Source organism: Hemicordylus capensis, chromosome 4 (genome assembly GCF_027244095.1).
Source record: "Hemicordylus capensis ecotype Gifberg chromosome 4, rHemCap1.1.pri, whole genome shotgun sequence".
Lineage (NCBI taxonomy): Eukaryota > Metazoa > Chordata > Lepidosauria > Squamata > Cordylidae > Hemicordylus > Hemicordylus capensis.
The window spans coordinates 112,841,753-112,857,324 of record NC_069660.1 but is presented as its reverse complement, the minus strand read 5'-3'; the positions used below and the strand labels follow the sequence as shown (position 1 = coordinate 112,857,324).

At 41.4% G+C, this 15,572-nt stretch overlaps 1 protein-coding gene across 10 annotated transcripts in view; it reads left to right on the top strand.

The window, feature by feature from the left end:
- Positions 1-15,572, top strand: part of FUBP1 (far upstream element binding protein 1) — a 60,367-nt gene that overhangs the window by 8,814 nt on the left and 35,981 nt on the right. For all 10 annotated transcript variants that reach the window (XR_008306538.1, XR_008306537.1, XM_053247950.1 and 7 more), the window contains 9 exons: positions 3,334-3,373; positions 4,505-4,554; positions 4,644-4,715; positions 4,991-5,048; positions 13,032-13,194; positions 13,291-13,389; positions 13,654-13,755; positions 14,235-14,337; positions 14,435-14,535. Coding sequence is in view for 8 of the 10 variants with exons in the window: in XM_053247950.1 (XP_053103925.1) it covers positions 3,334-3,373; positions 4,505-4,554; positions 4,644-4,715; positions 4,991-5,048; positions 13,032-13,194; positions 13,291-13,389; positions 13,654-13,755; positions 14,235-14,337; positions 14,435-14,535 (788 nt within the window). In the remaining 2 variants the exon portion in view is untranslated. The remainder of the gene's footprint in view (positions 1-3,333; positions 3,374-4,504; positions 4,555-4,643; positions 4,716-4,990; positions 5,049-13,031; positions 13,195-13,290; positions 13,390-13,653; positions 13,756-14,234; positions 14,338-14,434; positions 14,536-15,572) is intronic.

The following is a 15,572-nucleotide window of genomic DNA, read 5'->3' as shown; positions in this document are numbered from 1 at the left end:
TTTCTCGACCGGCTGGCCAGCCTCCACCACCATTTCTCCCCCAACCAGTTGGCAACGTCGCCATTTTCTCTCCGTCCCCATGGCTAATCGGCAGCTGCTCGTGAACTCTTGTGAGAGCAGCAACGCATAGGATTAGCCATGGATACGTCTTAGAGAAATAAATATATAGAAAATATTGCTTTCAAGATGAGTAGTTTAGAATATAGTTTTGTGAATTTACTGTGGATAATACACTATTAAAGAATCCAGTATTGTAACAAAATTTGGCTCAATATAAACTTGAATGCTTTTAGACTAGGGATGTGAACGAACCAAAATTTGCAGTTCTGTTCAAATTTGAACTGAAACGCTGGTCCATGAACTGATTCAGTTCATTTGACTAAACCGGATTGGTGGTTCGAGGGGCTATGCAAGTGCTTTCTTGCAATTGCAGATCTTGTGTCTTGATGGCTCAGAAAGGAGTGTACCTAGAGGGAGGGTGGATGTGAGTGTGCCTAGAGGGACTGTGTGTTTGTAGAGGGATGTGTGTGGTGTGTAGAGTGGGACGGGGAGGAGTGTAGCTAGAGGGATTGTGTGTGGGGGGGATTTTTGCATATTAAATATTTCCATGTGAGAGAGAATTATGAGTAAACATTGCTTTGATACTGCCACTCAGAACACAACTCTTTCCACTCACTGGAAAAAAAATTAGAACACTTTTTTCAAAGTGCTGCCGCTGGGCCAGTAAGAACCTTAATCTACTTTTAAAGGTGCCCCCCGCACTGCTGCCCTTTAGAAGACTTTGTAAGGATTCTCCAACCCCTTTGCTTGAAAGGGGAATCCTCTCCTGATTCCCATTTACAAGCATAGCCCCTCAATCCCAGACTGTTCCATCATGTACTGTGCTTGGTTCGGTTTGATCGCGGACCAGGTAGCCTCTAGTCCAGTTTGCAGTTGACGTGGCCTGGTTCGAGGCGAACCAATTGGGATCGAATAGTTTGTGCACACCCCTATTGTGGACAGGAGTCCACAAACTTTAAATGACTTTGGTAGCCAAGTCAAAAATTGTGGTTGCCCTTTCCTTTGATGGCTCAAATGCTCTGGTGGGCCGAAACCAACTATGACTTGGTTGCGTGGGCTGAGATCATTTGTAAGCATACTGAAGTGAGAGGAAAGAGGGTTGAGTGCAGCCCAGGACTCGAGCCTATGGAATCGGGAGAGGAGCAGGTGACTTGTTTGATGCTGCGCTGATGTAGCACTCGGGGTGCTTCAGCTATGCTTGCAGTAGAACAGCTACCCCCAGCCTCTGTAGAGGCAGAGGGAAAGGCTGGTACTGCTTTTTAGGTGAGGGGCTACACCTTGCTTGTCCAGTAGTGAAACTGCTAAAATCTGCGTTTCTCGCCAGCTTGCATTTGGAGAAATGAGCAGGGATTTCCCATGTTAGTGCAACTGTCGGGGTGATCTTATCTCACTCTAAAGTGGAAAAAGGCTGGGTGATCTACTGAAATGTGGGACCCTGTCTTAAAAGCTTTATCGCACTATTTTCTCTGAAATCGGGTCATTTCTGTTTCTGCATAACATTGGGGTCTATTTCTAAGCCAAATAATATAGCCTTCTTTTTTGTTAGAAACAATGTTTCTGTTTTTCAGTTTAAAATGTTTTTCTTAAATACATCTGGCAAGGTACATTTAAGGTACAGCAGCTTGCAGTTCCATCACCAAAACTAGGTATTTAGTTGACTAAAAGCTGAAGAAAATGGGGCAGTATCCAGTGAAATACTATAGGTACTGCCCATTTTATTGTCCTAAAAATATATTAAACAGTAATAACACATGAATTGCTAAAGAACACTCAATACATTTTATGTAAAGTTTAGATTTGATCAAAATTGCAAGTTTTCCCGAAAACTTAACTTTTCATGGCTCCAGCATTTCTAGTACTATTGCACAGTTATTGTGGTGCACTGACTTTTTGGGTTTTTATTTCTATATTTCTAAAACTTGAGCAATGGTCCATACCTTTCCCTATGTTTTGATAATCACTGGCCTAATGTTTGGAGTCCTATAAATGTTGTGTTAATAGAGGGCACACAGACTTGGTTAAGATGTAATGCCGAACCATGGATTAAAACAAGCCTGGCCTCTAGCATCTTCGTCCCTTTGTATATTGCCTTAAATAGTTGGTGACATAGTTTGCCATTAAACACAGACTGGTGTATTAATGGTGTGGTTTGGACCTGACTCTAGTTTGCATATCAAGTATAGAAAACTTGTTGGTTTGGACCTAACGGCCAACTATGATTTGCTATAAGCTAAGAAGGATCTAATTAAGCTTGAGAAGAGGAGGGAATGTACATGCTTGAGGCACCTTTCAGGCTCGTTCTCAGTGCCAATTCAGTTTCATGTTCAATCTGAGCTGAGCCATTGTACAGTAGTGGTGTGCACAGAACTATTGTTATTTGAGCCGATGATGGGTGGGGGGTAGCTTTAAGGAGGGGTGGGTGCACACACCTTCCCCCTCTGGCGCTCTTTGTAAAAACAACCCAGCAGAGTGGCAGCATACCTCCTTGCCGCCCTGTCGGTCCCCCGTCGATCACCAGAACTGGCCGGCGTGTGTCGTAGGTAGGCGGCGTGCACATGTACAGGGCACTTCCAGTCGGGGGATCAACGGGGCAGCAAGGAGGTGCACTGTCACCCGCCAGACTATTTTTACACCGAGCGCCGGGTGTGTGTGTGTAAGTGCACCCTCCCCTGTCCTTAAAGCTATCCCCCCCACCTTGGAACCAGCAGAACCGCCAGTTTGTTGAATCGGATTGGAGGCCCGTAAAAGGTTTGTGCACATCCCTATTGTACAGTCCTCCAGTAGTGTAGTGTGAAAGACGTCATAACAGTTTGGGTTGACTTGGCAGATTTGGCATGACTAGGAAAATTGATTGCAGTTATATTTACAAATGTCTTAATTTTTTTTTTAAAAAAAAACCACTTTATATGTTCTGGTAGTAGGTTATGGCTTAGTTTGAAACAACAAATCACCGTGGTTTGTCATGTGCACAGTCTGCACTGACCCTTGGACGCATGTGCTTCTGTGTCATTTTCATTTCTTCATGTGCAAAGAAAGGAAACTAGAAAGTTCTATTGTCCATTTGTTCCAGAACAGCAAATGAAATCCTCTGATCTTTTTCTCTGGTGTGCAAGGGAGTAGGAAAGAGGAGCACACAGGTTCAAGAATTGCTGTGACTCATGCATGTAACAAACTAGGGTTTGCTGAAGTCTAAACTGGGTCTTTATGTGGCATGTTTTATTATAGAGCATTTTATGACATTAATGATCAAAGTGTTTTAATATTTCATTTCAGCTTTTGGAAGTCAGTTACCGCCTATGCATCAGCAACAGAGGTAGGATCCTTTCTTAAACTGATTCTTATAGAAAGTAACTGCTTCCTTTTGGGTTCTTCTGGAAGCTTATAAAACATTGTGCAATATTGCATATAATAAAAGCTATAACCATCCGTAGTGGATCCAATATGCTGAAACTGGCTATTGATTGACCCCCTTGGTCACGCAAGTCCATTGCCTGCCTGAGCCACAAGTGTGACTATGCATGTGTGCAAGAACAATTAGGTAGGAACAACCTGCTGCTGTCTTGCTTCCTCAAAACTTGACCAGAGCAGGACTAATCACTCAAAGTGGGGTAGGCTTGAGCCCGAAACGGCTCAGCCACATTTTGGCGGCGGTGGCTCCTTAAGGGCGTGGGAGGGTGCACTTAACCCTCACGCCGCTTTCCCCCTGCCGGCACTCTGTTTTTACAGAAACCCATGGGGCGGCAGCGTACCTCCCTGCCACCCCTTCCCCCTTTCGTCGCCATAAGTCACCGGAATTAGCGGGTGCATGCACAGCAGACGGCCTCTATAATGGCCTCTGAAACGTTTCAGACTCAAGTGTGGTTGCTTGCTCATCCTCCTGGTCATGTTGGTCCATCACCTGCTTGACCTATACAGATGCAACCAGGAAGAGGAGGCAGCAATCAACCCCGTCTTGCTTTTTCACTCGTCCTGATTACATCTGTCTGAGCCAGACAGACATGACTAGGGAAAGCGTGTGCAAGCTAGAGGGAGCCCATCTTTCCATGGGGATAGGGTTTTGCTGAGAGTTAGTTGGCTCTCACTCAGCTACACCCTCTATCCATTCATGTCCATCTGACTGAGACAGATGCAGCCAGGAGGATGAGTGAACAAGCAAGGAGCTCAAGACATTTCTGAGAGCGAGCAATGAGTCTAGCCCTTGTATGGAGCAGAGGGTTGTCTGGCCTAAATTTTTGGATTGGCTCCTAGAGCCAAAGTGAACTTTGTTGAAACCAGTAGTAAAAAGTGTTTTAATCATTTGTTAAACACTTCGGTTAAACACTTCGCAAATTTTACCAAACAAAAATCAGTTTGGGGGCACAGAACACAATGTAACTAGTTATTTATAGAAGAGACTGAATTACGAGCTAGGTGCAAATGTTAGTTTCTATTGTATCTTGTTTAGGTCTGTAATGACAGAAGAATACAAAGTTCCTGATGGAATGGTTGGATTCAGTAAGTAGTGTAAACTTAAGATAATATAATAAAAACTATAGCAAAGTTTATTAGTGCAATAACTCTGGTTTATTTTTCTACTTCTCAAGTAATTGGCAGAGGAGGAGAACAGATATCTCGCATACAGCAAGAATCTGGATGCAAAATACAGATTGCACCTGGTAATTTCATTTCATATATTGTTAGTAACAAGTATATATATTGGCTATTAATGTTGCAAACATTTATACTTATGGTCTTAAATTATTTACCAGTTGGTATGGAGTACAAATTTGAGACATATTTTGGGGGGAAATGTGATTAAAATGTAAACAAACTTTGAACAGTTGAATTTGAATATCTGTTTCAGAAGTGTGATTAAATCTTATGTATGTAACTGCTAACAAATGTTTCATTGCTTGTTTAATACTCATTCTGTATGGCTTCCATTTTTCAGATAGTGGTGGCTTACCTGAAAGATCTTGCATGTTAACTGGTACTCCAGAGTCAGTACAGTAAGTGTTTCCTAAAAATCTTTAACTAGACAAACTGTGTTTTATGTCTTTTTTTTTAATGGAGCAGAACAAAGAACACTAAGCTCAGAGAGACTTGTAAAGCCGTGAAGAATAGACCAAAAATAGTCCAAAAATGTACTAGATACACCTGTGAAATCTGAAGCCATATAAATTAATGCTGAAAGGCATCATCTCCTACTGCGAAGAAGATGGCAATGGTAAACCCCTCCTGTATTCTACCAAAGAAAACCACATTACTCATGGTCACCAAGAGTCAATATAACTCAGAGTGCAGTTACCCCAACTAAGGGTCAGTTTCATAAGGAGGACTGGCCAACCATGGGTGACAAACTAGGTGTTAGTTCTGCCCGGACTGAATCCAGACATCATAGCAGTCGTGGGATGAAACCCTGCTGAGGGGAGGTCAGACAGCCCCACCCGCCCAGGCTGCAAAAACTCTTAAGTGGTGAGTGCCAGCATGCCCCTGAGCAGGGGCAGCTCCCAGCCCAAGGGCCACAAAACGAGCCCCTGGTGGCGCAGTGGTAAAACTGCCGCCCTGTAACCAGAAGGTTACAAGTTCGATCCTGACCAGGGGCTCAAGGTTGACTCAGCCTTCCATCCTTCCGAGGTCGGTAAAATGAGTACCCAGAATGTTGGAGAGCAATATGCTAAATCATTGTAAACCGTTTAGAGAGCTTCCAGCTATAGAGCGGTATATAAATGTAAGTGCTAAGTGCTAAAACCTTCAGGAACTTTAAAGTTCCTACTTCGAGGAACTTTAAGTTCCTCGACTTACCTACTCATCATTAAACGATCCTCTAGTCAAACACCAATTAATACACTAACTAACCCGCACTCATTGCAAAGTGACCAATCAAAAGGTGACAACCCTAAATCGGTTTCAGTAAGAAGTAGGCTAAAAAAGGCCAAACCAAGGCCAATCAGGCGTGACCCAAAAAATTTCCTACTTGGCCCCAAATGGTGATTGGACTTCCCTCACTGAAATGGGTGGGAGGGAGGGCTTCTCCATCCAAGCAACTAAGAGCGTGTGCTATGGAGCCGACCTCTTAAAATGCCACTCCTGAAATCTGATTGGCTGGTCCGAGTCACGTGGCAGAGTCCAAAATGGCAGCCTCCGTGCTTGCCTCAAAGGCCCGGGAGCATGGCCCCGCCCGCCCCCTCGCAGTCACATGAAAGTGGCAGGGAACAGCATTATCACAGTTTTTATTCATATTTGGTCAGACGTATGACTTGTTTGATGTCTGTCTTAAAGTTATAATTTAGTGAATATATTAGTTACCGGTAGTAGCTTATTTTGTTCTGTTACTGTACAATCCTCAGATTTGAAAGTGTTGCTCTCAATTTTTTTAAATTTTCATTCATAGAAAGGATATACTACTATAAAGAAATAACATTATTTTGATGCTTCTAACACATGTTCTGTGGTGTTAGTGTTAAGAGGTGTGAGAAGAAACATTAAAGTTCTCACACAGCAGAGTATTCTCTGTGGGTAAAGGGGTTCAGCCCAAGAGATTGTCTGGAGACAGTAGGTTGAGTTCAAAAAACAAATATTGATTTATTAATAAACTAAAAGATCACATACAGAGAGAGAGACTTGTTGTTGTTGTTGACAACACAGTCAGACAGGTGTTATTGACTGGTTTGTTTTATCCAGACATTGAGTCCTTCCCAAGGACCTGGGGTGGCTGAATTTTATTATCATTGTTGTTGCTGTTATTATTATAGATATCATCGCAGAATATAGGCTGTTCCCAGTAAAGTTGCTTTTTGTAATTGGCTGATGGTTGTTGTTGTGGTTATTATTATTATTATTTTACATTTTATATCCCGCTTTTCCTCCAAGGAGCCCAGAGCGGTGTACTCCATACTTAAGTTTCTCCTCACAACAACCCTGTGAAGTAGGTTAGGCTGAGAGTGAAGTGACTGGCCCAGAGTCACCCACAGTCAATAGCCTTCAACAAAATCTCATAAAGTATATCTTGGCAATGGCTTTGTGAGAACATCTGCTAACATTGGGCAGTATTTCAACTCCATGAAATATTTTCCTGTGCATCACTTACTTAATGGTATTTTGTCTCAATATACTGGATTTTTTTTTCCATTTGTGAAAGTAAAATACAACCTTGTCCTCAAACAATTCAGTTGGTTTCAGTTCATCAACTCCAAAGTCTTGCAACAGTTTGTGTAACTGTGCCATTTTCTGGCAAACCTGAGTAGCTAAAACACATTCCACTTCCATGGAGGAAAGAGCAACAGTGTTTTGCTTTCAACTGCACCAATTAATTGCTCCATCTCCATAAAAGAGGTGGAACAGGTATCCACTTTGCCCAGTCTTCATCCACATAGCCCACTAGTCTAAGAGTATTACTTGTTGGCAATCTGTTTTAGCTGTAACTTTTAGGGGTGTGCACGGAACCGCGGAGCTGCGGTCCGGCACTGGGGTGGGGGGTTCCAATAAGGGTGGGGTGGGGCTTTACTTACCCCTCCCGCACTTTCCACCTTTGGCGCCATAGTTATTGTAAAAATCAGGTGGCAGGATCTCTCCTTGCCGCCCGCTTCAATTGATGATGGCTCCTCCTCTTGTAAACAATTGGGCGGCGGGATACCTCTCTGCCGCCCCCTTCCCCCCCCCCATGCCGCTCTTTAGAAACGGGCGGGCGACAGAGATTTCCTCCCGCCCCCTTCCCTGCCAGCAGGCTGCAAAAGTCTGTAAGAAGTCTTTTGCGTGTGCGTGCAAAAGACTTCTTACAGACGTTTGCAGCCTGCTGGCAGGGAAGCGGGCGGGAGGAAATCTCTCTGTCGCCCGCCCATTTCTAAAGAGTGGCATTGAGGGGGGGAAGGGGGCGGCATTGAAGGGGGCGGCAGGGAGGTATCCTGCTGCCCGATTGTTTACAAAATAACTACGGCGCCAAAGGTGGAAAGCGCGGGAGGGGTAAGTAAAGCGCCCCCCCCGCCCTTAATGGAACCCCCCACCCTACCCTTCCGAACCGTCCATGTCTGGACCAGTCTGGAGGCCAGTAGAATGGCCTCCGAACCGGTCCGTGCACATCCCTAGTAACTTTTAAGATACCCACCCAGTCTTTTAACTGCAATTCAGTCAATTTTGGTGGGTGTACTCCCTTTCCTGCTTAAAATTCCCAAATCTCAAGCAATGTCTGGTCTTGTTACTGTGGCAATATTATATAGAAGTTTCCCAGTTGTTTTCCTGTATTGCCCATGGTCTGGAAGAAGCTCACTGTTTGCATCTTGCTTCAAGAAACTAGCTTCCATTGGTGTGCTGACTTGGTTGGCATCTGTGAGACCTAGACATTCTAAAAGATCCTTTATCTTTTGTTTCTGATTAAGAAAATAACCTCCATCTTGTTCTCTTTGTATTTGTATTCCAAGATAATAGGAAATGTTCCCCAGTTGTGTTACTTCTGTATCTACTTAAATGCTCTACAAATCTCATCTTGATCTGCTCTGTTTTGACAACAATCAAATCATCAACATAGTATTTAAGTCAATCTATTGTTTCTAAGCCTTGAATATAGACATGAGTCAGCTTTTCCGTTCTATTCCAGGCTCTTGCTGCTTGCTTTAGACCATAAATTCTCTTTTGGAGCTTACACTCAAGTCCTTCCTTACCTCAAACCCTGGTGGTTGCTCAGTGTAAATGTCCTCAATTTCACCATGTAAAAATGCATTTTTGACATCCAAATGGTCTACATACATTTTTCTTGCGGCTGCAATACAAAGGAGCATTCTTATAGAAGAGGGTTTTACTACTGGGGCAAAAATTTCATCATAATCCTCACCATATTTCTGAGATTATCATTTAGCTACTAGTCTTGCTTTATGGCGTTGGACATATTCATCGTGCTTTACTTAAAAAAAACCCATTTGCACCTTTTCTTCCCATAGGCAGCTCCGTAAGTATCCAAGTATTATTCTTATGTAGAGATTAGATCTCTTGTGCAGATTTTCTCCCAGTTGCAAGTTTGATCAGCTGACATTTTATCAATATCCTTCCATGTACTGGACTCCTGCACGTTTTCTTCTCTACTAATATGAGAATATGTTGGTTTCTGCTGAGGACCTTATTTCTGATTGAGCCTGAGTGTTTTCATTTTGCTCTAGATAGTTAGTTGGCACAATAATTAAATCAATTTGTTTCTGACTTTTCTTCTTCCAGCTCTGTTTGCATCTGAATATCCAGTTTAATATCTGGGATTTAATCAGCAGTTGGCTTTTCTTTTCATCAGTATACACTACATTACACACTTCTGCAGTTTCTGTGGCAAGATCATGTATTATATACCCTTTACATCCTGGTGCATAGCCAACTAAAATCCCTTCCTCACACCTGTAGTTCAATTGGTTCTTTTAGACTTTGGTACCTAGGCATATTTAGGAGGACCCTGAAGACATACCTGTTTTCCCAGGCCTTCAACTGAGATCAAATTTAAAATTTTAATGTGTGTTTTTATCTACAATTTTTATCTTTTTATGAATTTTAAATGTTTTATTATGTTTTAATTCTGTACACTGCCTAGAGATTTCTATACTAGGCAGTATATATTCAGTAAATAAATAAATAATTCTTTTGAACCAAAAACATAATATGCTTTGTATCAGGTTTCTTTCCATGCCACAATTCAAATGGTGGTGTATTTATAACTTTTTTAGTAGGCAGTCATTTCTGTAAGTGAGTAGCACTTATAATTACCTCTCCCCAAAACTTAGTATGTAGTCTTGCATCCAACAGCATGCATCTGGCCATTTCTATTAAAGACCGGTTCTTTCTGCAACACCACTTTATTCTGGAGTATATGATATTGTCGTCTGATGTCAGTGCCCTCCATTTTCAGATATTCAGTTACAAACGTGGACAAATTTGTTGGTGCCCTTAAAGTTCATTGAAAAAAGTGTTTTATGCCTCCTGAAAAGTGACTAAATGAACAGCAATCGTCCCATGTATACCTGCATGCCTTTGATATGTCATCATGTAAAGCAAAGCAAGTGTGAAAAGAGATAAAATATTGCTTATTCTACAAAAAATAGTCTAAAGTGGCCTGGACACATTTGTTGGTGCCCCTAGAAAAGATGATAAATAATTGGATTAGAGTGATTTTTTAAAATTAGCTGTTTTCTTGAATTAGTATCACACATGTCTCCAGTCATGCAATCAGTTATTCACCCTATTGAAATGGAGAAAAGTAGTCACTCTGCTGTTTGGTATCATCGTGTGTCTCACAATGAACAAGGTCCAGAGAAAGCAAAGGAGAGAGTTGTCTGAGGAGATCAGAAAGAAAATTATAGACAAGCATGTTAAAGGCAAAAGCAGTTTGATGTTCCTGTAACAACAGTTGCAAATATGATTAAGAAGTTCAAGGTCCAGCCTCCCTGGATGCGGCTGCATCTCCAAGGAGCCCAGAGTGGTGTACTACATACTTGAGTTTTTCTTTCACAACAACCCTGTGAAGTAGGTTAGGCTTAGAGAGAAGTGACCGGCCCAGAGTCACCCAGCTAGTTGCGTGGCTGAATGGGGATTTGAACTCGGGTCTCCCCGGTCCTAGTCCAGCACTCTAACCACTACATCACGCTGGCTCTCAGCTTGAGATACAAGCTGAACTCCAAGGTCAAGGTTCATCAGTGTCTTATTGCACCATCTGTCACTTCCTGAGTGACAGTGGGCTCAATGGAAGACGACCCAGGAGGACTCCACTGTTGAAAGGAAAACATAAACAAGCCAGACTGGAATTTGCTAAAATGCATATTGACAAGCCACAATGCTTCTGGGAGAATGTCTTTTAGACAGATGAGACAAAACTGGAGCTTTTGGGCAAGTCACATCAGCTCCATGTCCACAGATGAAGAAATGAAGCTTTCAAAGAAAAGAACATCATACCTACTGTGAAACATGGAGGAGGCTCGGTTATGTTTTGGGGCTGCTTTGCTGCGTCTGGCACCGGATGCCTTGAGTCTGTGCAGGGAACAATGAAATCCCAAGACTATCAAGACATTCTGGAGCGAAACATACTGCCAAGTGTCAGAAAGCTCTGTTTCAGTTGCAGGTCATGGATCCTCCAACAGGATAATGACCCAAAACACACAGCTAAAAGCACCCAGGAATGGCTAAGAGGAAAACATTGGACTATTCTGAAGTGGCCTTCTATGAGCCCTGATTTGAATCCTATCGAACATCTATGGAAATAACTGAAGCATGCAGTCTGGAGAAGGCACCCTTCAAACCTGACTGGCACAGCTGGAGCAGTTTGCTCAGGAAGAGTGGGCCAAACTACCTGTTGACAGGTGCAGAAGTCTCATTGAGAGCTACTGGAATTGCTTGCTTGCAGTGATTGCCTCTAAAGGTTGTGCAGCAAAATATTAGGTTAAGGGTCCCATCACTTTTGTCCATGCCATTTTCATTTGTGTTATTTGAAATATTCTGTTGCATCAAAACTCTAAAGCAAAGTCTGATTTTTGTTAAATGTGGAATAAACAGTGATGGGTGCCAATTACTTTTGTCAGTTTCAAGTTATTTCAGAGACAGTTGTGGATTCTTCTTTTTTTGTGGAGGGGTACCAACACATTTGTCCATGTTTGTATCTCATTTCCTGTATATTATTCCATTGTCTGATCTCAGAATGTGAGGCTTTCTTCTAAACTTATTGCAAACTCTTGCAATACATTCTTCAATTTTCAGGTACTTGGTTCTTTTCACTAATTAAATAAGTAAATGTATATCTTGAATAATCATCTAAGAAAGTTAACAAATACTTGTTAACCCCAATGAATTGATCTGCATTGGCCAACAAATATCACTGTGTATTAGCTCAAGAGGTTGCTATGTCTTTCTCTACATTGAGGAAAGTTGGATTTAGTTCTCTTTGTCCTTACACAGCATGTGCACTTGGACTGTACATTACACTGTCTTATTAGGCCTCTGGCTAGATCCTTTCCTCCCAGTTGAAGTATTGCATTGAGATCTGTGTCCCATTCTTCTCTGCCAGAAATTCAACCATTTTTTATTTGAACATTGCCGTTTTGGGCTTTTAACTTGTACAATCCACTTCAAATAGGCTACTCTCTCTTGCAAAGTACCTTTCATAAGCAGCTCACTTTTCTGCGATTAAACATTGCACACCCAGGCACAATAATGACAAGACACATGTGATTGGATGAACTAGGGCAATTTTTATTAATTAATATCACAATAACCTGCAATGAGGAACAATTAGAGTGCGGGTACCCCCTCTATGGATCAGTCTCATGAGGAGAACTGCCCAAAACAGGGTGAAAGCAGGGGTGGTGGCGGGGATGAGTGGATTCAAAGAAACAGGTGGAGACAGTTCACAGCTTTGTGCGGGTGACATGCTCGTTTTGATGCTCCCTATAGTTAGCTATATTATGTTTACAGTGCTATACAAATAGTAAAAGAGCTTAGTTCAGAAGAGAGGAGGCTGTGTTCAAATTTGTTTGACACAACTACTTAATTAGATCAAAATGTTCTATGTTGGGGTGAAAGTATGGAATTATTCCCCATGAATAGAAGAATCTTTTGGCAAGGTTCACAAAGCTGTTTTGAGGCAAGTATCAGGCAAACTGAGCCAGGTTGTGAACTCTTCAAGCCAGAATTCAATTATTACATGCAATCCTGGTAGGTAATTATGTAGCTGTCCTGCCCAGAACAAAGTATGATAGTATTCAAAGTTTAATATGGTTGCTAATAATCTGAGTGAATCCATACATGACTCTTTTTTCTCACATGCTGCAAACTCTAGTTACTCAGCAGGATGAAAAAAAATAGTCGCATCAGATCAAACACACAAAAAAGAAATGCACTTGAGGAAATAAGCTTAAAGAATCATGTGGAAAATATTCTATTAATGATTGCCCATTTGAACTTGCTTCTTTGCTGCTGGTTGTGTGCTTCTTTAAAAAAATCCTGTTACAGTAAAGATATGTATATTTTTCAAGGTCTGCAAAGAGATTACTTGACCAGATAGTTGAAAAAGGAAGACCTACGCCAGGATTTCATCATGGTGACGGTCCAGGAAATGCGGTCCAGGAAATTATGATTCCAGCGAGTAAAGCAGGATTAGTTATCGGGAAAGGTGGAGAGACAATAAAACAACTTCAGGTATGCTGAGGGGTTTTCCTCTTTTTTTTTTTTAATAGTAAATATGTAGCCATTTCAAACCTGCACAATCTGTACACATTTATTTTTGTTAAATAGGAGCGGGCAGGTGTTAAAATGGTAATGATTCAAGATGGACCACAGAACACTGGTGCAGATAAACCTCTTAGGATCACAGGAGATCCTTACAAAGTTCAAGTAAGGAGAGATTTTAAAACTTCTTAAAATTCCAAGATTACTGGCTGTGCCAATGGAACAGCATTTTCTGTTGCACAAGGTGGGGGGAGGGCATGATTTTTGGTAATTCCCCTTTTTGTCTTCAACACCTGAACCTTTTGAAAATACTTTGCTCTGGGTTGGGGGAGACCCTGAGGGACATATTTCATGCTGCTGCATCGGTGCAAAGTTAGTTTGGATGTCGTCCACTGTATCTAATCTAAATTGTACTTAATTCTCTTTTAGCAAGCCAAGGAAATGGTTTTAGACCTAATTCGTGATCAAGGTGGTTTTAGAGAAGTACGCAACGAATATGGGTCAAGAATAGGAGGCAATGAAGGCCTAGATGTGAGTATAACATCTTGTGCAATCATTTGTTGGCTACTTGATTACAGTACCTTTTTCTTTATGCACAAATACATTATTTGAACAGAAACCGATGAATGGCCTTCAAAATTATATCATATAGTGAAGAACTGCTTGGTAATATACCTAACATAAAAATCTTGGTCAGGATAGAATTGGATGCATTAATGGTTGATAACTGTATAGATTCTTCCCTGTTACATTGATTGCAGTACAGATGATTTGAAAAATATCAATTTTGTAAGACCAGAATCATTGTGGTTCTAGAAAAACGTTTAAGTACCCTGTTTTCTTTGAACTATTTTACTAATCCTTTTCCTTTCTCCTTTATGTGGGCTGGCGTTGAGTTTGAGGTGTGTTAAAATAATCTGGTTATATAAAGCTATACATTAAATCTTTTTAGTTTGGTTTTAGATATTGACATAGTTTACATTTGTTGACAATACATTTTGTATCTTAAGGTCCCAATTCCTCGATTTGCTGTTGGCATTGTAATTGGAAGAAATGGAGAAATGATCAAAAAGATTCAGAATGATGCTGGTGTGAGGATCCAGTTTAAACCAGGTGGGTTGTTAATAGTACAAGAATTTTTGTTAAAGTCTGTTTTAAAAAGCTAAAAAAAATAAAGGAAGCTTGTTCAAATATTCAATCTTTCTTCCAGATGATGGGACAACTCCAGACAGAATAGCCCAAATCACAGGACCTCCAGATAGATGCCAGCATGCAGCAGAAATTATTACAGATCTTCTTCGAAGCGTTCAGGTTAGCTTCATATTTAATACTTCTTATTGCTTTTATAAAAGGTTGTTCTTAAATCACTTGCTAGAAATTTTCGTGGATAATGTTGTTCTGTGGATAATTTAGCCCAACATAAGTTCTGCAATTGGCAGGAGAAACAATTTTTAAAGGTCTCAAGTCTCTCCAGAAGTGAGCCAAGCACAAGAGTAGTTTCATTTTCATATTTGCTGTAGATAGTAGCTTTGTAAGATTCCTTGTGCATAGAATTCCTGTCCTGTGAACAAGCCCACAAAAATTACCAGCCCACCTGCTCGCATTCTGACTTGAAGAAGAAAAGAATCAACTGTGGAAATGCCTACTGCCGGTTTGATTCTTTCTTAATATTATAAGACTGCACAAATCTAGTTGTTAAATCTTATCAACACAGTTAAAAATTTAAATTTGAATGGGCATTAAGCACATGTTCAACCTAAATTTATAGGTACGCTTTCATATCTCTGACATGTTGGAGCGTTGATAATATGCTTCCTATATGTAGCTAAAATCAGTGAACACTTGCTTCACTTAGCATCAGAAGAACTCATAACAGGTGGTTTACAACTTTTGAGCCTTAACAGTGGGGTTTACTTTGGCAATACTTCCTTTTCCAACAGTAGTGCTGGGGTTTAAGAGTATCTATAAAAAGACTGCTGAATGAAAGCTGGTATGCAGTTTGAAAAAGACCAAAAGAACATAAGAACAGCCCTGCTGGATCAGGCCCAAGGCCCATCTAATCCAGCATCCTTTTTCGCACAGTGGCCCACCAGATGCTGCTGGAAGCCACAGGCAGGAGTTGAGGGCATGCCCTCTCTCCTGCTGTTACTCCCCTGCAACTGGTACTCAGAAGCATCCTGCCTTTGAGGCTGAAGGTGGCCTATAGCCCTCTGACTAATAGCTCTTGATAGACCTCTCCTCCATGGAGTTATCCAAACCCTTCTTAAAGCCATCCAGGTTGTTGGCTGTCCCCATATCTTGTGGAAGAGAATCCCATAAGTGGATTATGCGTAGTGTAAACAAGTACT